Source organism: Scyliorhinus torazame, chromosome 14, assembly GCF_047496885.1.
Source record: "Scyliorhinus torazame isolate Kashiwa2021f chromosome 14, sScyTor2.1, whole genome shotgun sequence".
Taxonomy (NCBI): Eukaryota; Metazoa; Chordata; class Chondrichthyes; order Carcharhiniformes; family Scyliorhinidae; genus Scyliorhinus; species Scyliorhinus torazame.
Window position 1 is genome coordinate 7,097,673 of NC_092720.1, and position 16,147 is coordinate 7,113,819.

The 16,147-nt window shown below is 44.4% G+C and overlaps 1 protein-coding gene across 2 annotated transcripts in view; it reads left to right on the plus strand.

The window, feature by feature from the left end:
• abcf3 (ATP-binding cassette, sub-family F (GCN20), member 3) overlaps positions 1-16,147 on the plus strand; it is a 132,366-nt gene that overhangs the window by 80,328 nt on the left and 35,891 nt on the right. For both annotated transcript variants that reach the window (XM_072473645.1, XM_072473646.1), the window contains 2 exons: positions 202-257; positions 12,207-12,407. In XM_072473645.1, the coding sequence (XP_072329746.1) occupies positions 202-257; positions 12,207-12,407 (257 nt within the window). The remainder of the gene's footprint in view (positions 1-201; positions 258-12,206; positions 12,408-16,147) is intronic.

The following is a 16,147-nucleotide window of genomic DNA, read 5'->3' on the forward strand; positions in this document are numbered from 1 at the left end:
CGCAGACACGGGGAGAACATGCAGACTCCGCACAGATAGTGACCCAATCCGGGAATCGAACCTGGGACCCTGGCGCTGTGAAGCAACAGTGCTAACCACTGTGTTTCCGTGGCGCCACTGTGTGGGGTTAACTTTGTTTTATTTGTGAAATACTTCAGTGATGCCAATAAACTTTACCTAAATAACTTCTCATTTTCTTAGAACCTACAAACATGTTGGACGTGCGAGCCATCCTGTGGCTGGAAAACTATCTACAGGTGAGTCCTTGCTCTGTTCCAGGAGTGAATGCTACTCCGTTCTTACCGCCCTCCAGCATACCCGGAGTATACTGTTGAAAATAAAATGTTGCAATCTTTATGATTAAGAATTATAGAAGTTGTATTTTGCTGTTGCATTTCCTTGCCGTTTTCAAAAGGCATTATAATTCTCTCTCTCTCTCTCTCTCTCTCTCTCTCCCCCTCCCAACTCCTCAAAACAACGTTTATTTAGGATAGAATATGGGAGATGTGACGAATGGATGATTTTAGGAATATTTTCTAAATATTTGTAGCGAGGTATTGTTTGGATGCAGTGTGCAAGCCCTGACTAACGTTGCAATAATCATAATCTTTATAATCTAAAAGCCTGGTGTCATAGTGTGTTTGACTGCAGTGGTCATGTTTAAACAAAGAATCCTGTTTTGCAGGGCCTGGGTGCTTTTAACAGCCGACGGTGAAATTGACCAGAGGAATGTGTTTTTCAGTCTGAGCTAATGCACTGTGTTTTGACTGGAGAAAGTCCCTGGCGAGTTAATTTGTTTTTGAGCTTGGGGTGTTGATGTCATTGCTGGGTGAAGCTTAAGGGATTCAGAGGGACATTTTGAGAAAGCTTCGGAGAGAAGTTGAATCCAATCTTCTGTCACTTGAGTCCACAATTCTCTCCCAGTAGGATAGTTGTAAAAAGAGTAATAATATTTAAAGCAGAGCAGTCTTGTCTGAGGACAAGGATGAAGTTGAAACAAGCCAATTGGGGCAGTTTTTTAAAGACTTGCAGCCAGAGGCTATAGGTGTTCTACCAGGAGCTCAAATCTGTTTTGTAAAGCAAGCATTGCACTATTCCATGCAGATTTTAAGATGGATTGAGAGCTGTATGTTTCTTTTCTTGTTGTTTAATGGGGAGTTGAGTAGTACTATTTAAGGGGCAGTTATAACCTATTCTTTTAGGTTGTGAAATGTTTATATTGTATTCATAATAAAGTTTTGTTTTTAAAAATACCAAACCCATATTTTCTCAATCACTCGGGAGCGAATCATTCTTTCCGCACAATCTTACAAAATACACTAAAATATTGGGGTTTCGGTCCAGTATCCTACCCATTGTTGGGGTCTGGTCTGGGATCGTAATAGAGGCCAGCCAAGAGTGTTTTAGAATAGTCAAGTCCAAAAGATAATAATGGGTGATATAACCGAGATGGAAATAGGCAAGCTTAATGATGGTGGTTGTGACCTCAACTTGGGGTCAAATATTGACACAAGGTTGTGAACAGGCTGATTCAGCCATTGACAGATGATAAAGCTGATGATTAGAAAGCAGAGTTTGTGCGGGAGGATTGGTGGCGCAGTGGTTAGCACTGCTGCCTCACGCCACCGTGGACCCTTTGATCCCGGCACGGAGTCACTGTCCGTGTTGAGTTTGCACATTCTCCCCGTGTCTGCATTGGTCTCGCTCCCACAACCCAAATATGTGTAGGGTAGGTGGATTGTCCACGCTAAATCGTTCCTTAATTGGAAAAGAATTGGGTACTCCAAATTCCTAAAAAATAGAAAGCAGAGTTTGTGGCAGGCGCCAAGGACAGTGGCTTTGGTCTTGCCAATACATATTTGGAAGAAAGATCTTCTCCGGTACTGGATATTAGACCAGCAATCTGGCAAATTAGTGAGGATAGAGGGTGGTTGAGAAAAGTGGTGGTGAGGTAGGGCTGGATGTCATTAGCATATATGTGAAAAGTAACACCGTGCTTTCAGATGATTTACGGTCAACATGTCGATGAGAAAAAGGAGGGAGCCAAAAGGTGATCCTTGCAGAGGCACCAAAAGTAATGGTGGAGGAGCAAAAAGAGAACCCATTGTAGATGATTCCTTGGCTGGGATTAGATAGAAAAGTCTGGAAACAGGTTAGAACAGTCCTGCCCAACTGGATGACAGTGGAGAGGCATTGGTATGGTTAACTGTGTCAAAGACTGTAGATGAGAAAGGCGAGGAGGGATGCCATTTCTGACTCTGATAAGGGGCGTTTTATGACTTGCTGGGGCACAAGCCTAAGTGTAAGAATTCAAAGTTAAAATTCCTTGAAAAATGTGCACTGAGTTGGACAGTATTACGATCCCAAACCAGATCCCAACAGTGGCTTATATTTTGGACACAGACCCCAATATTTTAGTTTGTAAGACTGAGGAAAGAATACTTCACTTCAGGAGTGATTGCACAAAGAAATAGGGATTTGGTATTTACAAAACAAAATGTTATTGTTAACATAATATTAAACTCTTTAAAATCACATCCGAAAATAGCTTACAATTACCCCTTAAACAATACTACCAAATACAGTAAATACAATACCCTCAATTGCTATATCAATTCCCAATTGAACAATAAGAAAGGAAAAAACATACAGCTCTCAATCCATCCCACATCCCAATGACAGAGTAATACTTGATTTTCAGAATAGATTTGGCTCCTTTTTGAACCCATGCAGACTCTGGCTGAATGTCTTCAAAAATCTGTTTCAACTGGTTTGTTACATCTTCCCCAGACAAGTCTGCACTGCTTTAAATACTGTTAATTTTTTTTAACACTCCTGTTGTGAGAGTAAAAGGCCTCACTTGTGGTCCAAAGGGTTATCCAGATTAGACCTCCACTCCAAAGCTTTCCCACAGTGTTTGAATGCATTAGCTCCACATCGTCGCCCCAGGCTGAAAACACTAACTCCCCAGGGATTTTTCCTTGTCAAACAACAATGCATTGCCCAGGCTTTTACGATGGCCAATATCGCCTCGGCCCCTAAAGGCTTTCTGGTCTTGCAAAACTAGATTATTTTAAGAACATTTAAAAAAAAAAAAAAAAAAAAAATTTAGAGAACCCAATTTTTGTTTTTTCAATTAAGGGGCAATTTAGCTCTTTTTTGGGTTGTGAGGGTGAGACCCACGCTGACATGGGGAGAATGTGCAAACTCCACATGTACAGTGACCCGGGCTGGTATCGAACCCCAGTCCTCAGTGCCATGAAACAGCAGTGCTAACCACTGCGCCACCGTGCCGCCCCTGACTCTTTTAAAAAATATGACTACAGGAGTCAGACTCTAACCCAGGCTTTTAATCCTTAAATTGCCAAATGTTTATAATCCAATATAGCTAAAATTCTGCATTCATCACAACGGCAAAAGCATGTTCAAAGACTTTGGAGAGAAAGTGACGTTAGGAAGTTGTGGCAAAGACTGAAGGGCTAAGGAAATGCAGTTTTATATGAGTGGTGCGCAGTGTCTGAAGAAATAAAACTATTAACAATATCAGCTTGTGTATCAGAAAGGCCATTTGGGTGATCAGGCATTTAGTGGTTGTAGTGCTGGACCCAGGCCCATTACTTTCCTCTCCCTTTTCTCCTCTTGGGCACTTCTGTCCTGTTTTCTTCCTTCCCCATCACGCACTAGATCTGCCTTTTCCCAGTTCCAAGCTGAAAAAGACTGAGCCTTGCTGTCTGTTTTGCATCCTGACTTAGTTTTAATTCCCATATTCTCCCGATTTAAAATAAAAACTCTATTCCTCATCCTGCATTTACTGAAACCCTCTTTGTCACCTCCAGGTTGGGATATTCACATGCTCTCCGCCCTATTTAAGCTATAGCTCGCGCAAGGTTCCGTGCCCTGTACCGTATCCCACATCCAAGTCCCTGACAGCTCAGATTTCAAATTCTCATCTATATGTTTAAATTCCTACATGGCTCCACCCATCTTTATCTCTGTAACCTCCTCTCGCTCTGTGAAATCCTCCTTCCCTCTATCGACACTCTCTGATCCTCTGAACAAAGTATCTTCAATTCCTCAGGCCATTCAATCTGAAATTCCCTCCCTAAACTTCTCCGTCTTCCTTCATCTTAGTACCATCTCAAAACTTACCTCTGTTCAAAGTTTTGATCATTCTTCTTAACATCTTTTAGACTGGACATCCCTTTTCTTCTTGACGCCTATATGAATGTTTTTCTATGTTAACAATACTGTGTAAATGCAAGCTGCTGCTGTTATTTTTAAGGATATTTTAATCCAAACATAGACAACAGCAACAGAACACACAATCCATCAAGGCGTAGTCAACGGTTTGTACAGTTTTTCTCCTTTTAATCCCCCCACCCCCGGCAACGGAATAGCTCCTCAAACAACATCAAGAACGGCCTCCACCGCTTCTCGAAACCCTCTTCTGACTCCCTCAACTCGAACCTAATCTTCTCCAGCTGGTGAAAGTCGGACAAGTCCCCCAGCGAAGCCGCCACCCCCGGCGGCCTACCCGGCCTTCAATTCAACAGGATTCTTCGCCGGGCAATCAGAGAGGCGAAGGCCACACATCGGCCCCGTTCCCTCCAGCAGCTCCGGTTCCTCCAGAATCCCAAAGATCGCCACCACAGAATCCAGCCTGACCTCCGCTCCCACTACCCTGGACAACATCCCAAACACTGCCTCACGAAACCTCTCCAGGTTCTCGCAGCCCCAGAACATGTGTGCATGGTTCGGCGGCCTCTGCCCACACTTCTCACACCCATCAGCCACCCCTGGAAGAAACCGCTATTCCTCGCCTGAATCATGTGTACCCTGTGCACCACCTTGAACTGAATTAAGCGCACCCTCGCATTGCCTCACTCCAGAGACCCCACCACCCTATCTCCCTCCCCAATTCCTCCTCCCACTTGCATTTTATCCTCACCACCTGTGTCTCGCCCTGCTTCCCAACGACTCGTGTATGTCCCAAACCCTCCCCTCCCCCAAATCGTTAGGGAAGGTGAAGTCACACGGGATCAGGGATGAGCTGGCAAGGTGGATTCAGAACTGGCTAGGTCATAGAAGGCAAAGAGTAGCAATGGAAGGGTGCTTTTCTAATTGGAGGACTGACCAGTGGTGTTCCGCAGGGATCAGTGCTGGGACCTTTGCTGTTTGTAGTATACATAGATGATTTGGAGGAAAATTTAACTGGTCTGATTAGTAAGTTTGCAGACGACACAAAGGTTGGTGGAATTGCGGATAGCGATGAGGACTGTCGGAGGATACAGCAGGATTTAGATAGTTTGGAGACTTGGGCGGAGAGATGTCAGATGGAGTTTAATCCAGGCAAATGTGAGGTAATGCATTTTGGAAGGTCTAATGCAGGTAGGGAATATACAGTGAATGGTAGAACCCTCAAGAGTATTGAAAGTCAGAGAGATCTAGGTGTACAGGTCCACAGGTCATTGAAAGGGGCAACACAGGTGGAGAAGGTAATCAAGAAGGCATACGGCATGCTTGCCTTCATTGGCCGGGGCATTGAGTATAAGAATTGGCAAGTCATGTTGCAGCTGTATAGAACCTTAGTTTGGCCACACTTGGAGTATAGTGTTCAATTCTGGTCGCCACACTACCAGAAGGATGTGGAGGCTTTAGAGAGGGTGCAGAAGAGATTTACCAGAATGTTGCCTGGTATGGAGGGCATTAGCTATGAGGAGCGAAGATTGTAGTTTAGTCGGGCAGCATGGTCGGCACGTGTTTGGAGGGCCGAAGGGCCTGTTCCTGTGCTGTACTTTTCTTCTTTCTTTATTCTTTGAAACAGCAGTTGCTCCAACAACGTGTACTCCGGTAACTGGGCAGCATCCACCATTCCTTTTCGCACAAAGTCCTGCAGCTGCATATACCTAAGCCTGCTGCTCCTCGGCATCTCAAACCTCTCCCACAGCTCCTCCAGTCCCACCTCCCATAAATCCTATCGGCTAAAACCTATGGTTCCCACACAGTGCGTTAACACCGACATTTTATCCAACTTAAAATGCCTCCTCAACAGGTTCCATATCCTGACCGTGGACTGCACCACCCGACTCCCCGTATACTTTTTCGGGGCTGCTGCTGTTAGGGCTAATGTGAATCTATTCAAAAGAAAATCTTGCATTTATAAAGCACCTTCCCATTCCTGAAATGTTTGAAGGCTTCACATGCATAATCTGCTGCTTTGAAGTACAGTAACAGTAAGAAAAATAAACCGACAGTTTACATAAAACCAGCTGCAAAAAGAATGACAATGTTTTTTGGTGTTTGTTGAAGGAGGATAGTTTATTAATAATTCTGATGACATCATGGAACTCTTGCTGTCTGCTGTAAAAGGCAAATGGGGTTAGGTTTCTTGCCTCATCCTAAGGACAGTCTCTTAGAGTGGGACTTGAACACACAGCCAGCCTTTGTGACAGAGCCAGGCAGCAGAGTATGACGGGAAGAAAATGCAACGTTATCATTGCAAAGTGCATGAACTTTGTACTGGTCCTCCGTCGTGTTCGGGCTATTCGATTTAAAAAAAAAAAAAAAAAAAAATCATTTTATCTGACCAGCAAAACTTCTTGAAGACATGTATGCCTGTTATTGGAGAATGATATATTAGGTAATTTGATGGTGGCGGAAGTGAGATCCTGAACCTAGTCTACACAATTATACGCTGAATGTGCAAAACAGACATTGACAAAAGCAGTGAGGTTGAATGGAATAAGCTGGGATTGTAATGTTAAGCCTATGCTGCCCTGTCAGTGAGATTTTCTGCAATGTTGCTCATTTCTATTTGACCCCCCCCCAATGTTGTTCATTTCTATTTGACCCCCCCCCCCAATGTTGTTCATTTCTATTTGACCCCCCACCCCCCCCCCCAAACTCCCTACCATCCCATGTATAAGCAAAATACATTTCCCCTAGGGGACAAGTCAATTTCCAGGGGGCACAGATTTAAGGTGATTGGTAGAAGGATTAATGTGGACATGAGGAAAGATTTCACCCAGAGGCTGGTGGGTGTCTGGCATTTGCTGCCTGGTCTAGTGGTGGAGGCAGAAACCATCGACTCATTGCTGGAACCTGCAAGGCTGGGACCAGGTGCTGGTAGGTGGGGCCAGAATGGGCAACTAGGTTTTTATTTTTTAGCCGGTGCAGACACTATGAATAGCTTCATTCTGTGCCATAATGTTTCTGTGGTTTTATTTATTTGTTTCTGTGCTCTCCATTGTCCATAGATTAATGGGATAGCAGGATACTTCATTTCAGAGCTTAAAGGCCATTTGTTCCATAAGATCCAGGAGCAGAAGTAGGCCATTTGGCCTATTGAGTCTGAGCTGTCATTCAATGAGATCATGACTGATCTGATATGATAATCGTCAACTCTCCCGCCTTATTCCCATAAGCCTTGATTCCCTTACTGATTAAAAATGTCTATTTCAGCCTTGAACATACTTAACAACTCAGCCCCTCGTCGTAAAGAATGCCACAGATTCACTACCCTCTGAGAGAAGGAATTCCTCCTAATTTCTGTCTTAAATGGGAGACCCCTTACTCTGGGATTGTGCCCTCTGATCCTTTCCCTACAAAATAATTCTAATATTGCACACTGAATCACTCTGTTCAATAATACTACACAGCAAATCTGTAGCTGTCTCTCTGAGGAGTGACCATCAGTGATGAGGGAATTTGAAAAAGAACAACTTGCATTTATATAGTGCCATTCATGATTGTGGGGAACTCCCAGGCCATCTTATAGCCAGGAAAGCACTTTTAGAACATAGAACGATACAGCGCAGTACAGGCCCTTCGGCCCACGATGTTGCACCGAAACAAAAGCCATCTAACCTACACTATGCCATTATCATCCATATGTTTATCCAATAAACTTTTAAATGCCCTCAATGTTGGCGAGTTCACTACTGTTGCAGGTAGGGCATTCCACGGCCTCACCACTCTTTGCGTAAAGAACCTACCTCTGACCTCTGTCCTATATCTATTACCCCTCAGTTTCAAGCTATGTCCCCTCGTGCCAGCCATTTCCATCCACGGGAGAAGGCTCTCATTGTCCACCCTATCTAACCCCCTGATCATTTTGTATGCCTCTATTAAGTCTCCTCTTAACCTTCTTCTCTCTAACGAAAACAACCTCAAGTCCATCAGCCTTTCCTCATAAGATTTTCCCTCCATACCAGGCAACATCCTGGTAAATCTCCCCTGCACCCGCTCCAAAGCCTCCACGTCCTTCCGATAATGCGGTGACCAGAACTGTACGCAATACTCCAAATGCGGCCGCACCAGAGTTTTGAAGTAGTAATTGTGGCAATATCGGAAGATGCCAATATTGGTACGGCTAATCACCCTTGCTCCAGACCAGTGGTTCTCGTTTTGTAGAGAGAAATAAATTCACGTGTTACTTCCCTGTGATTACATGTGAAAATCTTGATCTTGTGAACTAAAAATGGAAATTAACTCTGTAATATTAAACTATTGGGCTTGATTGTAGGAGATGGCACCCTTTGTACGTCAGAGGATTGGATTTGTGCCTTTATTCTCAAATTATGGAGTGATAGATATGACATCCCAAACCCTCGGTCTCCTGTGGTGTGACTCGTGGAGTTTTAATTGTTCAGACACTGCCGACTCTCAGCTTTGTCATAGTAAGAACTTCTGCGGGAAAGCACAGAAAAATGATTACATGGCTGTGTGAGTGCCTCCCTGGCTGCTGTAGAGCATGGTACAGATGTTGAGGCAGAAGAGAAGTTTCAGTCTGTGCTGGATGACATTTGGCCTCCCCATGTACTGGGCTAGGGAGGGGTTGGAGGTTAACCAGCATTCCTGCTCCCAATCACCTTCCGGTGACCCTCTCCTTGCTGGAAGATGTATGCGGATGTTGATTGAGGACGCCATTAGACTTGGCTTTGATGCACCTGACGATGGAGGTTACTGAACCTTGCTGTCTAACCTCAGGCATCAAGAATAAACACTTGGATTGGATGTGTTCCTTACAGTTAGAGTGCTGCATATAGGTCATTGTATTTATTACAAAAGGGATGGAATCACACGATTGAGAGTACGAAGGAGATTTACAAAGGTGTTGCCAGGAACAGAGACTTTTAGCCACAGGAAAAGGTTGAATAGGCTGGAAAAGCTTTCGTTAGAACAGAGGAGACTGAGGGGAGATTTAATTCATGTGTATAAAATTGAGGGCCTGGATAGGAGGGACCAATTTCCCTTAGCAGTAAGGTCAGTAATTGGGTGCGATGGATGTAAAATAATTGACGGAATGATGAGAGGAACATTAAGAATTTACATCCGTCCAGAGGGTGGTGTGGCTGACAAAAGATAACGGGCAAAATGCTGACTGAAAGCATTCAATAAATTCTCAGCTCCTCTGACTGAGGTCGCCAGCCTCACTTTCCAACTTATTCGAGCAGCTTCCACATTGTGCAAGGCTGCCCTGCCATGGGGTATTTTAAAAACATGGTTATGAATATCATTGCTCAAATGTTTTGAAGTACAATTGAAATGCTGATTTATTTTTGGAACATTTTTCTTCAGTTGCCGAGTATGGTTTGTTTTCTCTGGAACTGCTGAGTTTTGGAACTTCATCAGCTCCCTCTCCGTATAGTGCAGGTTTGTGAGGGGCAAATTATGTTTAGCTAACTTGATTGAGATTTTGAGGTAACAGAAGGTTGATCTGGAAATACACTGGCTTTTAAAAAAAATTGTTCCCAGCTTGTGACCGTCACTAGTTAGGCCAGCATTTATTGTCAATCCCTAATTACCCTTGAGAAGGTGGTGATGAACTGCTGCCTTGGGCCGCTGCAGTCCATATCGTGTAGGTATACCCACAGTGCTGTTAGGCAGGGAGTTCCTGCTTTTTCAACCAGCAACAGTCAAAGAGCAGCGATACAGCTCCAAGTCAGGATGATGTGTACCTTCGCAAGAAAATTCCAGGTTCCCCTGCGTCTGCTGCCCTTTGTCTTCTGAATGATAAAGGTCATGGATTTGGAAGGTGTTATGGAAGTAGTCTGAGCGTGTTGGTGTGGAGGGACTGAATATTTATGATGGTGAATGAGGTGCCATATGTGCATGCACTTCCAAAGGCTTTTGATGAAGTGGCGCATAATAGGCTTAAAATTGAAACTCAGAATAAAAAGAGCAATAGTTAGCTGAGTGAGTGTAATGGAAAATGATTGTTTTCAGATGGGGGAAAGACATGCGCTGGACTTCCCAGGGTGTCAAATTTTGCAGAAGACACGATAGTTTCTAAAAAATTTTATTCTCCTTTTTCACATTTTCTTCCAAATTTACACCCACCAACAATAAACAATAAGCAATAACGAATATAATGTCAATCGCCATATCAACAGCAACAAGCCCATCCTCCCACCAAACCCCCAAACAACTGCCCGCATGTTAACATGAACAAATAACAAAAAGGAATCCGGAATCTCCCATAGTCACCATTAACACATACAATCCCCCTCCCCCCCACCTCTGCTAATGTTCGATGTTATCCAATTCTGTTTTTTCCTTTTAAAAACATTTAGAGTACCCAATTATTTTTTTTCCAATTAAGGGGCAATTTAACGTGGCCATTCCACCTATCCTGCACATCTTTGGGTTGTGGGGTGAAACCCACGCGCACACAGGGAGAATGTGCAAACTCCACAGCGATCCAGGGCTGTGATTCGAACCCGGGTCCTCAGCGCCGTAGTCCCAGTGCTAACCACTGCACCACGTGCCGCCCTTATTTTATCCAATTCTTGAAAGTGCATAATGAATAACGCCCATGAATTGTAGAACCCACGCACATGAATTGTAGAACCCCTCCATCCTTCCCCTCAGTTCAAACGTAACCTTCTCAAGAGTCAAGAATTCCAACAGGTCCCCCGACACGCCAGGGCACAGGGTGGAGAGATTGCTCTCCATCCCAACAGGATCTGGCTTCGGGCGATCAACAAGGCGAAGGCTACAACATCGGCCTCCGCACCCATTTCCAACCCCAGCTGGTCCGACACCCCGAATATGGTCTCCCGAGGGCCCGGGTCCAGTTTCACGTGCACCACTTTAGAGATTACCCTAAAAACCTCCTTCCAGTAATCCTCCAGCTTTGGACAGGATCAAAACATATGAATGTGATTCGCGGGGCACCCCCCCACCCCCGCTCATCCTCGAGAAGACACAATAGTTAGAAGTATCATGAACTGTGGGGATGCTGGTGAAAAACTTTAAAAGGGCATAGATTGGGGGGATGGGCAGACAAGTGGCAGATGAAGTTTAATGCAGAGAAATGTGAAGTGATATTTTTTGGTAGGAAGATTGAGGGGAGGCAATATAAACTAAGGCGTACAATTCTAAAGGGGGTGTAGGGGTAGAGAACTGAGGATATACAAGCACAACTCGTTCAAGGCTGCAAGGCAGGTTGAGAAATTTGATGAAGCATTTGGGATCCTAGGTTTTCTAAATGGAGGCACAGAGTACGAAAGCAAGGGAGCAAGATGAGTCTTTGTGAAACATTGGTTCTATCTATTCTCAACAACACATTTTAGGAAGAATGTGAAAGCTTTTGGTCGGTTGCAGAACAATTTGAGAATGGCTCCAGCGATGAAAGAGTTCAGTTGGATGGATGGGTTGGAGAAGTTGGGACTTCTTGTCTTTGGAGAAGAAAAAGTTGAGGGGAAATTTGATAGAGGCGCTGAAAATCACGAGGGGTCGCCATTGTAGATGACGAAAATCTTTTCCCTGTGGCTGGAGGGTTGAAAAGCTGAGGACACCGATATAAGATGAATGCAAAAGAAAGAGCAACATGACGGAAAACATTTTTAAGCAACAAGTGGTTCAGATCCAGAATTCACTACCTGAGTGTGGGGGAGGTGTATTCAATTGTAATTTTCAAAGGAAATTTGTTAAGCACCCAGGGAGAAAATTTGCCGGGTTGGGAAGTGGGACTAGCTGAGTTGCTATTGCAGGCAGTCAACACTGACGTGATTGGCAACTTTCTGTGCTGTAACCATTTTGAAAGTACTTCCAGTAATCTTTCAGCGAGTACTTGCAGAGTGAAGTAGATTGTTGGCTGGATTGCCTATTGCCTTGCTGAGGACTGTCCTGTTCCTATAAGTGTCATTAATGTGTTGTGTACTGAATGATCTTTCCACTAAAGCCAAATGCTCTTCTTTCAGACCTGGCAATCCACAATCTTAGTCGTGTCGCACGATCGCAACTTCCTAAACGCCGTGGCAACCGACATTGTTTACCTGCACTCGCAACGCCTGGAAACCTACAGGGGCGATTACGAGAACTTTGTAAAGACGAAAGAGGAAAGGCTGAAAAACCAGCAGCGCGAGTATGAGGCCCAGCAGCAATACAGAGAACATATACAGGTATTTGTTCAGCATAGGCGAGGAAGCATAGCTGCCAGCTGTGAATTTCCTTCATATTTATGCCAAGAGATGCAGCTAATCTTGCTGCAATCCAGTTACAGGGCTGAAAGATTGCAGTATTTTGGGCATGTGAATATTCCTGTTTTTTTAATATGTTTTAATTTTCTAATTATTTTTATGTAAAAATGGTGCCATTTCCCTGATTGGAGGGTATTTGGACATTGCTGTGCCTGAGATGCATGAATATTGGTTAAACATGTAAAAACTCTGAGCTTTTTGAGATTGGGGAATGGATGTGTTTTTGGGGCCTATCTGCTGGGGATGCACATGGGAAATTCAAGAGAGAATGTGGAACTGCATCCCTCTGTGGTTTTTAATTGCCTCGGTGGCTAATGTTTGGGGATCCACGTGTGCTGCTTGCCCGTGCACACTGGAGGGGTCCAAGGCAAGACTATTCCAGCCTGTCCCGGGTGAGCAGTTGGGATGTTACATTGGCGACAGTGTCCATGTTCTTGCCCGAGGGGCAAATGGGATGAGCAACTCCTGATCCCTGTCTGGAGACTCGAGCTGAAAATTGTGGAGCCAGGATCAGACCTCCTGTCCATGACAACTGCCCAGTAGAATAGCTTGTAATAGTTGCATTGAGATTGATGCAAAGAATGATAAGTTGAACGGGATATCAGAGAGCAAATGGAGCCTATTGATATCAGTACCAGTCAATAATTTTGACTAAGGTTGGGGGGGGAGGGAAAGGGGGGGGCAACAGCTGGCGTGTTGATCAGTTCTTTTAGCGTCTTGATATATTTTCATTTCAATTTCCTTCCTGTCTGTGAAACACACTCCGCAATCTTAGAGAGTATTTAGTTGCAGCATTGAAGATGGGATTTGTCTGGGAGAAGTACGGTCACTTGTGTCAGGTTGAAGTACAACCATAATTAGTTTCCCTTCAGCATAATGATAGAACCTTTACTCTTGGGGACAATACAACAAATATTACTGGTATTCATATTTTGGAATATAACTAAGCTGTAAAATCTAAACAGACAGATATATGTTTGTGTGTACAGGTGTGTCACTGTATAACATTGGAGTACAGTACTGGTGGGGTTGGGTCTGTCACTATAACACTGGGGTACAGTACTGGGGGATGGGTCTGTGACTGTAAAATACTGTGGTACAGTACCGGTGGGACGGGTCTGTGACTGTATAACACTGGGGTACAGTACTGGTGGGGCCGGGTATGTCACTGTATAACCCCTGGGGTACAGTACTGGGGGGATGGGTCTGTCACTGTATAACACTGGGGTACAGTACTGGTGGGGACGGGTCTGTCACTGTATAACCCTGGGGTACAGTACTGGTGGGGACGGGTCTGTCACTGTATAACCCTGGGGTACAGTACTGGTGGGGATGGGTCTGTCACTGTATAATACGGGTACAATATTGGTAGGGACAGGTCTGTCACTATAACACTGGGGAACAGTACTGGTGGGGACGGGTCTGTCACTGTCTAACACTGGGTCACATTACTGTTAGGGATGGGTCTGTCACTGGATAACACTGGGGTACAGTACTGGTGGGGATGGGTCTGTCACTGCAACACTGGGGAACAGTACTGGTGGGGACGGGTCTGTCACTGCATAATACTGGGGTAAAGAACTAGTGGGTACAGGTTTGTCACTATATATCACTGGGGTACAGTACTGGTGGAGATGGGTCTGTCATTCTCTTACACTGGTACAGTACTGGGGGGGGGGGCAGGTCTGTCATTGTATAACACTGGGGTACAGTACTGGTGGGGACGGGTCTGTCACAGTATAACACTGGGGGACCGTATTGGTGGGGGTGGGTCTCACTGTGTAACACTGGGGTACAGTACTGGTGAGGACGGGTCTGTCATATATAACACTGGGTACAGTACTGGTGGGGACAGGTCTGTCACTGTATGACACTGGGGTATAGTACTGGTGAGGATGGGTCTGTCATAGATAACAGTGGGTACAGTACTGGTGGGGACAGGTCTGTCACTGTATAACACTGGGGTACAGTACTGGTGAGGACGGGTCTGTCATATATAACACTGGGTACAGTACTGGTGTGGACGGGTCTGTCACTGTATAACACTGGGGTACAGTACTGATGGGGACGGGCATGTCACTGTTTAACATTGGGTACGGTACTGGATCAGACAGACCTGTCATTGTATTATGCTTGCACATTTCAATAAGAAATGATTCAGGAAGGTGAATGCAGAGAAACTGTTCCCCCTGCTGGTGAATTCAATATCAAAAGTTCTTAAAATTAAAGCTAAGACGTTCATCAGGAAACCCCTTTCACACAAGTGGCCTTTGAAATCTGGAACACTCTCACATTACAGTTACTGGGGGGGTCAGTTGAAATTTTCAAGACTGAGATTGATAGAGTTTTGTTAGTAAAAGATATTCGGGGATATGGAGAAGAAGTGGATAAATGGAGCCGAGGTCCAGGTCAGTGCAAATGTGATTGAATGGTGGAATAGATGTCCGGGGCACCAGAGCCTGGCTTCCTCTTGTTCCTGATGCCAAACCCGTCTTGAACATTTGTGTCCCAAGAGCTGATTTTTTTTAGGAATGGGGAAGCTTTCAGATTCCTAGAGTCATACAGCACAGAAACAGGCCCTTCGGCCCACCATGTCTATGCTACCATCAAATACCAATCTGTACTAATCCCATTTATCAGCACTTGGTCCAAAGCCTACTATGTCCTGGGACATTGGGATCGGTACTGGTGGAGGTGGGATCAGTATAAACTGGATGGGTTATACCTGGGGAGGATCGGGACTGAAGTCCTAGGGCAAGTATTTGCTGATGTGGTTGGGGAGGATTTAAACTAGAATGGCAGGGGGAAAGAGAAACCAGGACAGTAATGAAAGAAAGAACAGTAAAATGCAAAAACGGTCATCAGGGGGTAATACAGAGCAAGAGGCAAATAGAGCCACTGTACAAAAAAAAGTTAGGATGATTAAAAATGGCAAAAAGGCAAGCCTTAAACCTTGGTATCTCAACGCATGAAGCATTCGGAATGAGGTAGATGAACTAACGACGCAAATAGAGGCAAATTGATAAAATCTCATTTCCATTACGTTGACATGGTTACAAGGAGGTCAGAACTTGGAACTTAACATTCAAGGATATTTGACCTTTCAGAAGGATAGGGGGGAAGGAAAAGGTGGTGGGGTAGCACTGTTAATAAGAGATGAAATGAGGACAGTTGTGAGAGATGATTAAGACTCGGATGATGTAGAGTCTATTTGGATGGAGGTAAAAAACAGCAAGGGAAAGAAGACATTGGTATGAGTAGTGTATAGACGGACCCCTAAACAGTAGCCACACTGTAGGAAAGGGTATAAATCAACAAATAATAGAAGCATGTAAAAAGAATAGAGCAATAATTATGGGTGACTCTAATCTTCACGTTGATTGAGTTAATCGAATTGCTACGGGTAGCTACGATAAAAAATCATAGAGTGCACTAGTGATAGTTTCTTAGAGCAATATGTCATGAAGCCGACCAGGGAACAGGCTATCTTGGATGTGGTGATGGGTAATGAGGCAGGTTTAATAAATGACCTCATAATAAAAGATCCCCTTGGGAGTAGTGATCATAATATGATCAAATTTAATATTCAGTTTGAGAGTGAGAAACTCGGGTCAGAAATAACTGTCTAACTTAAATAAAGGGAATTACAATGAAATGAGGAT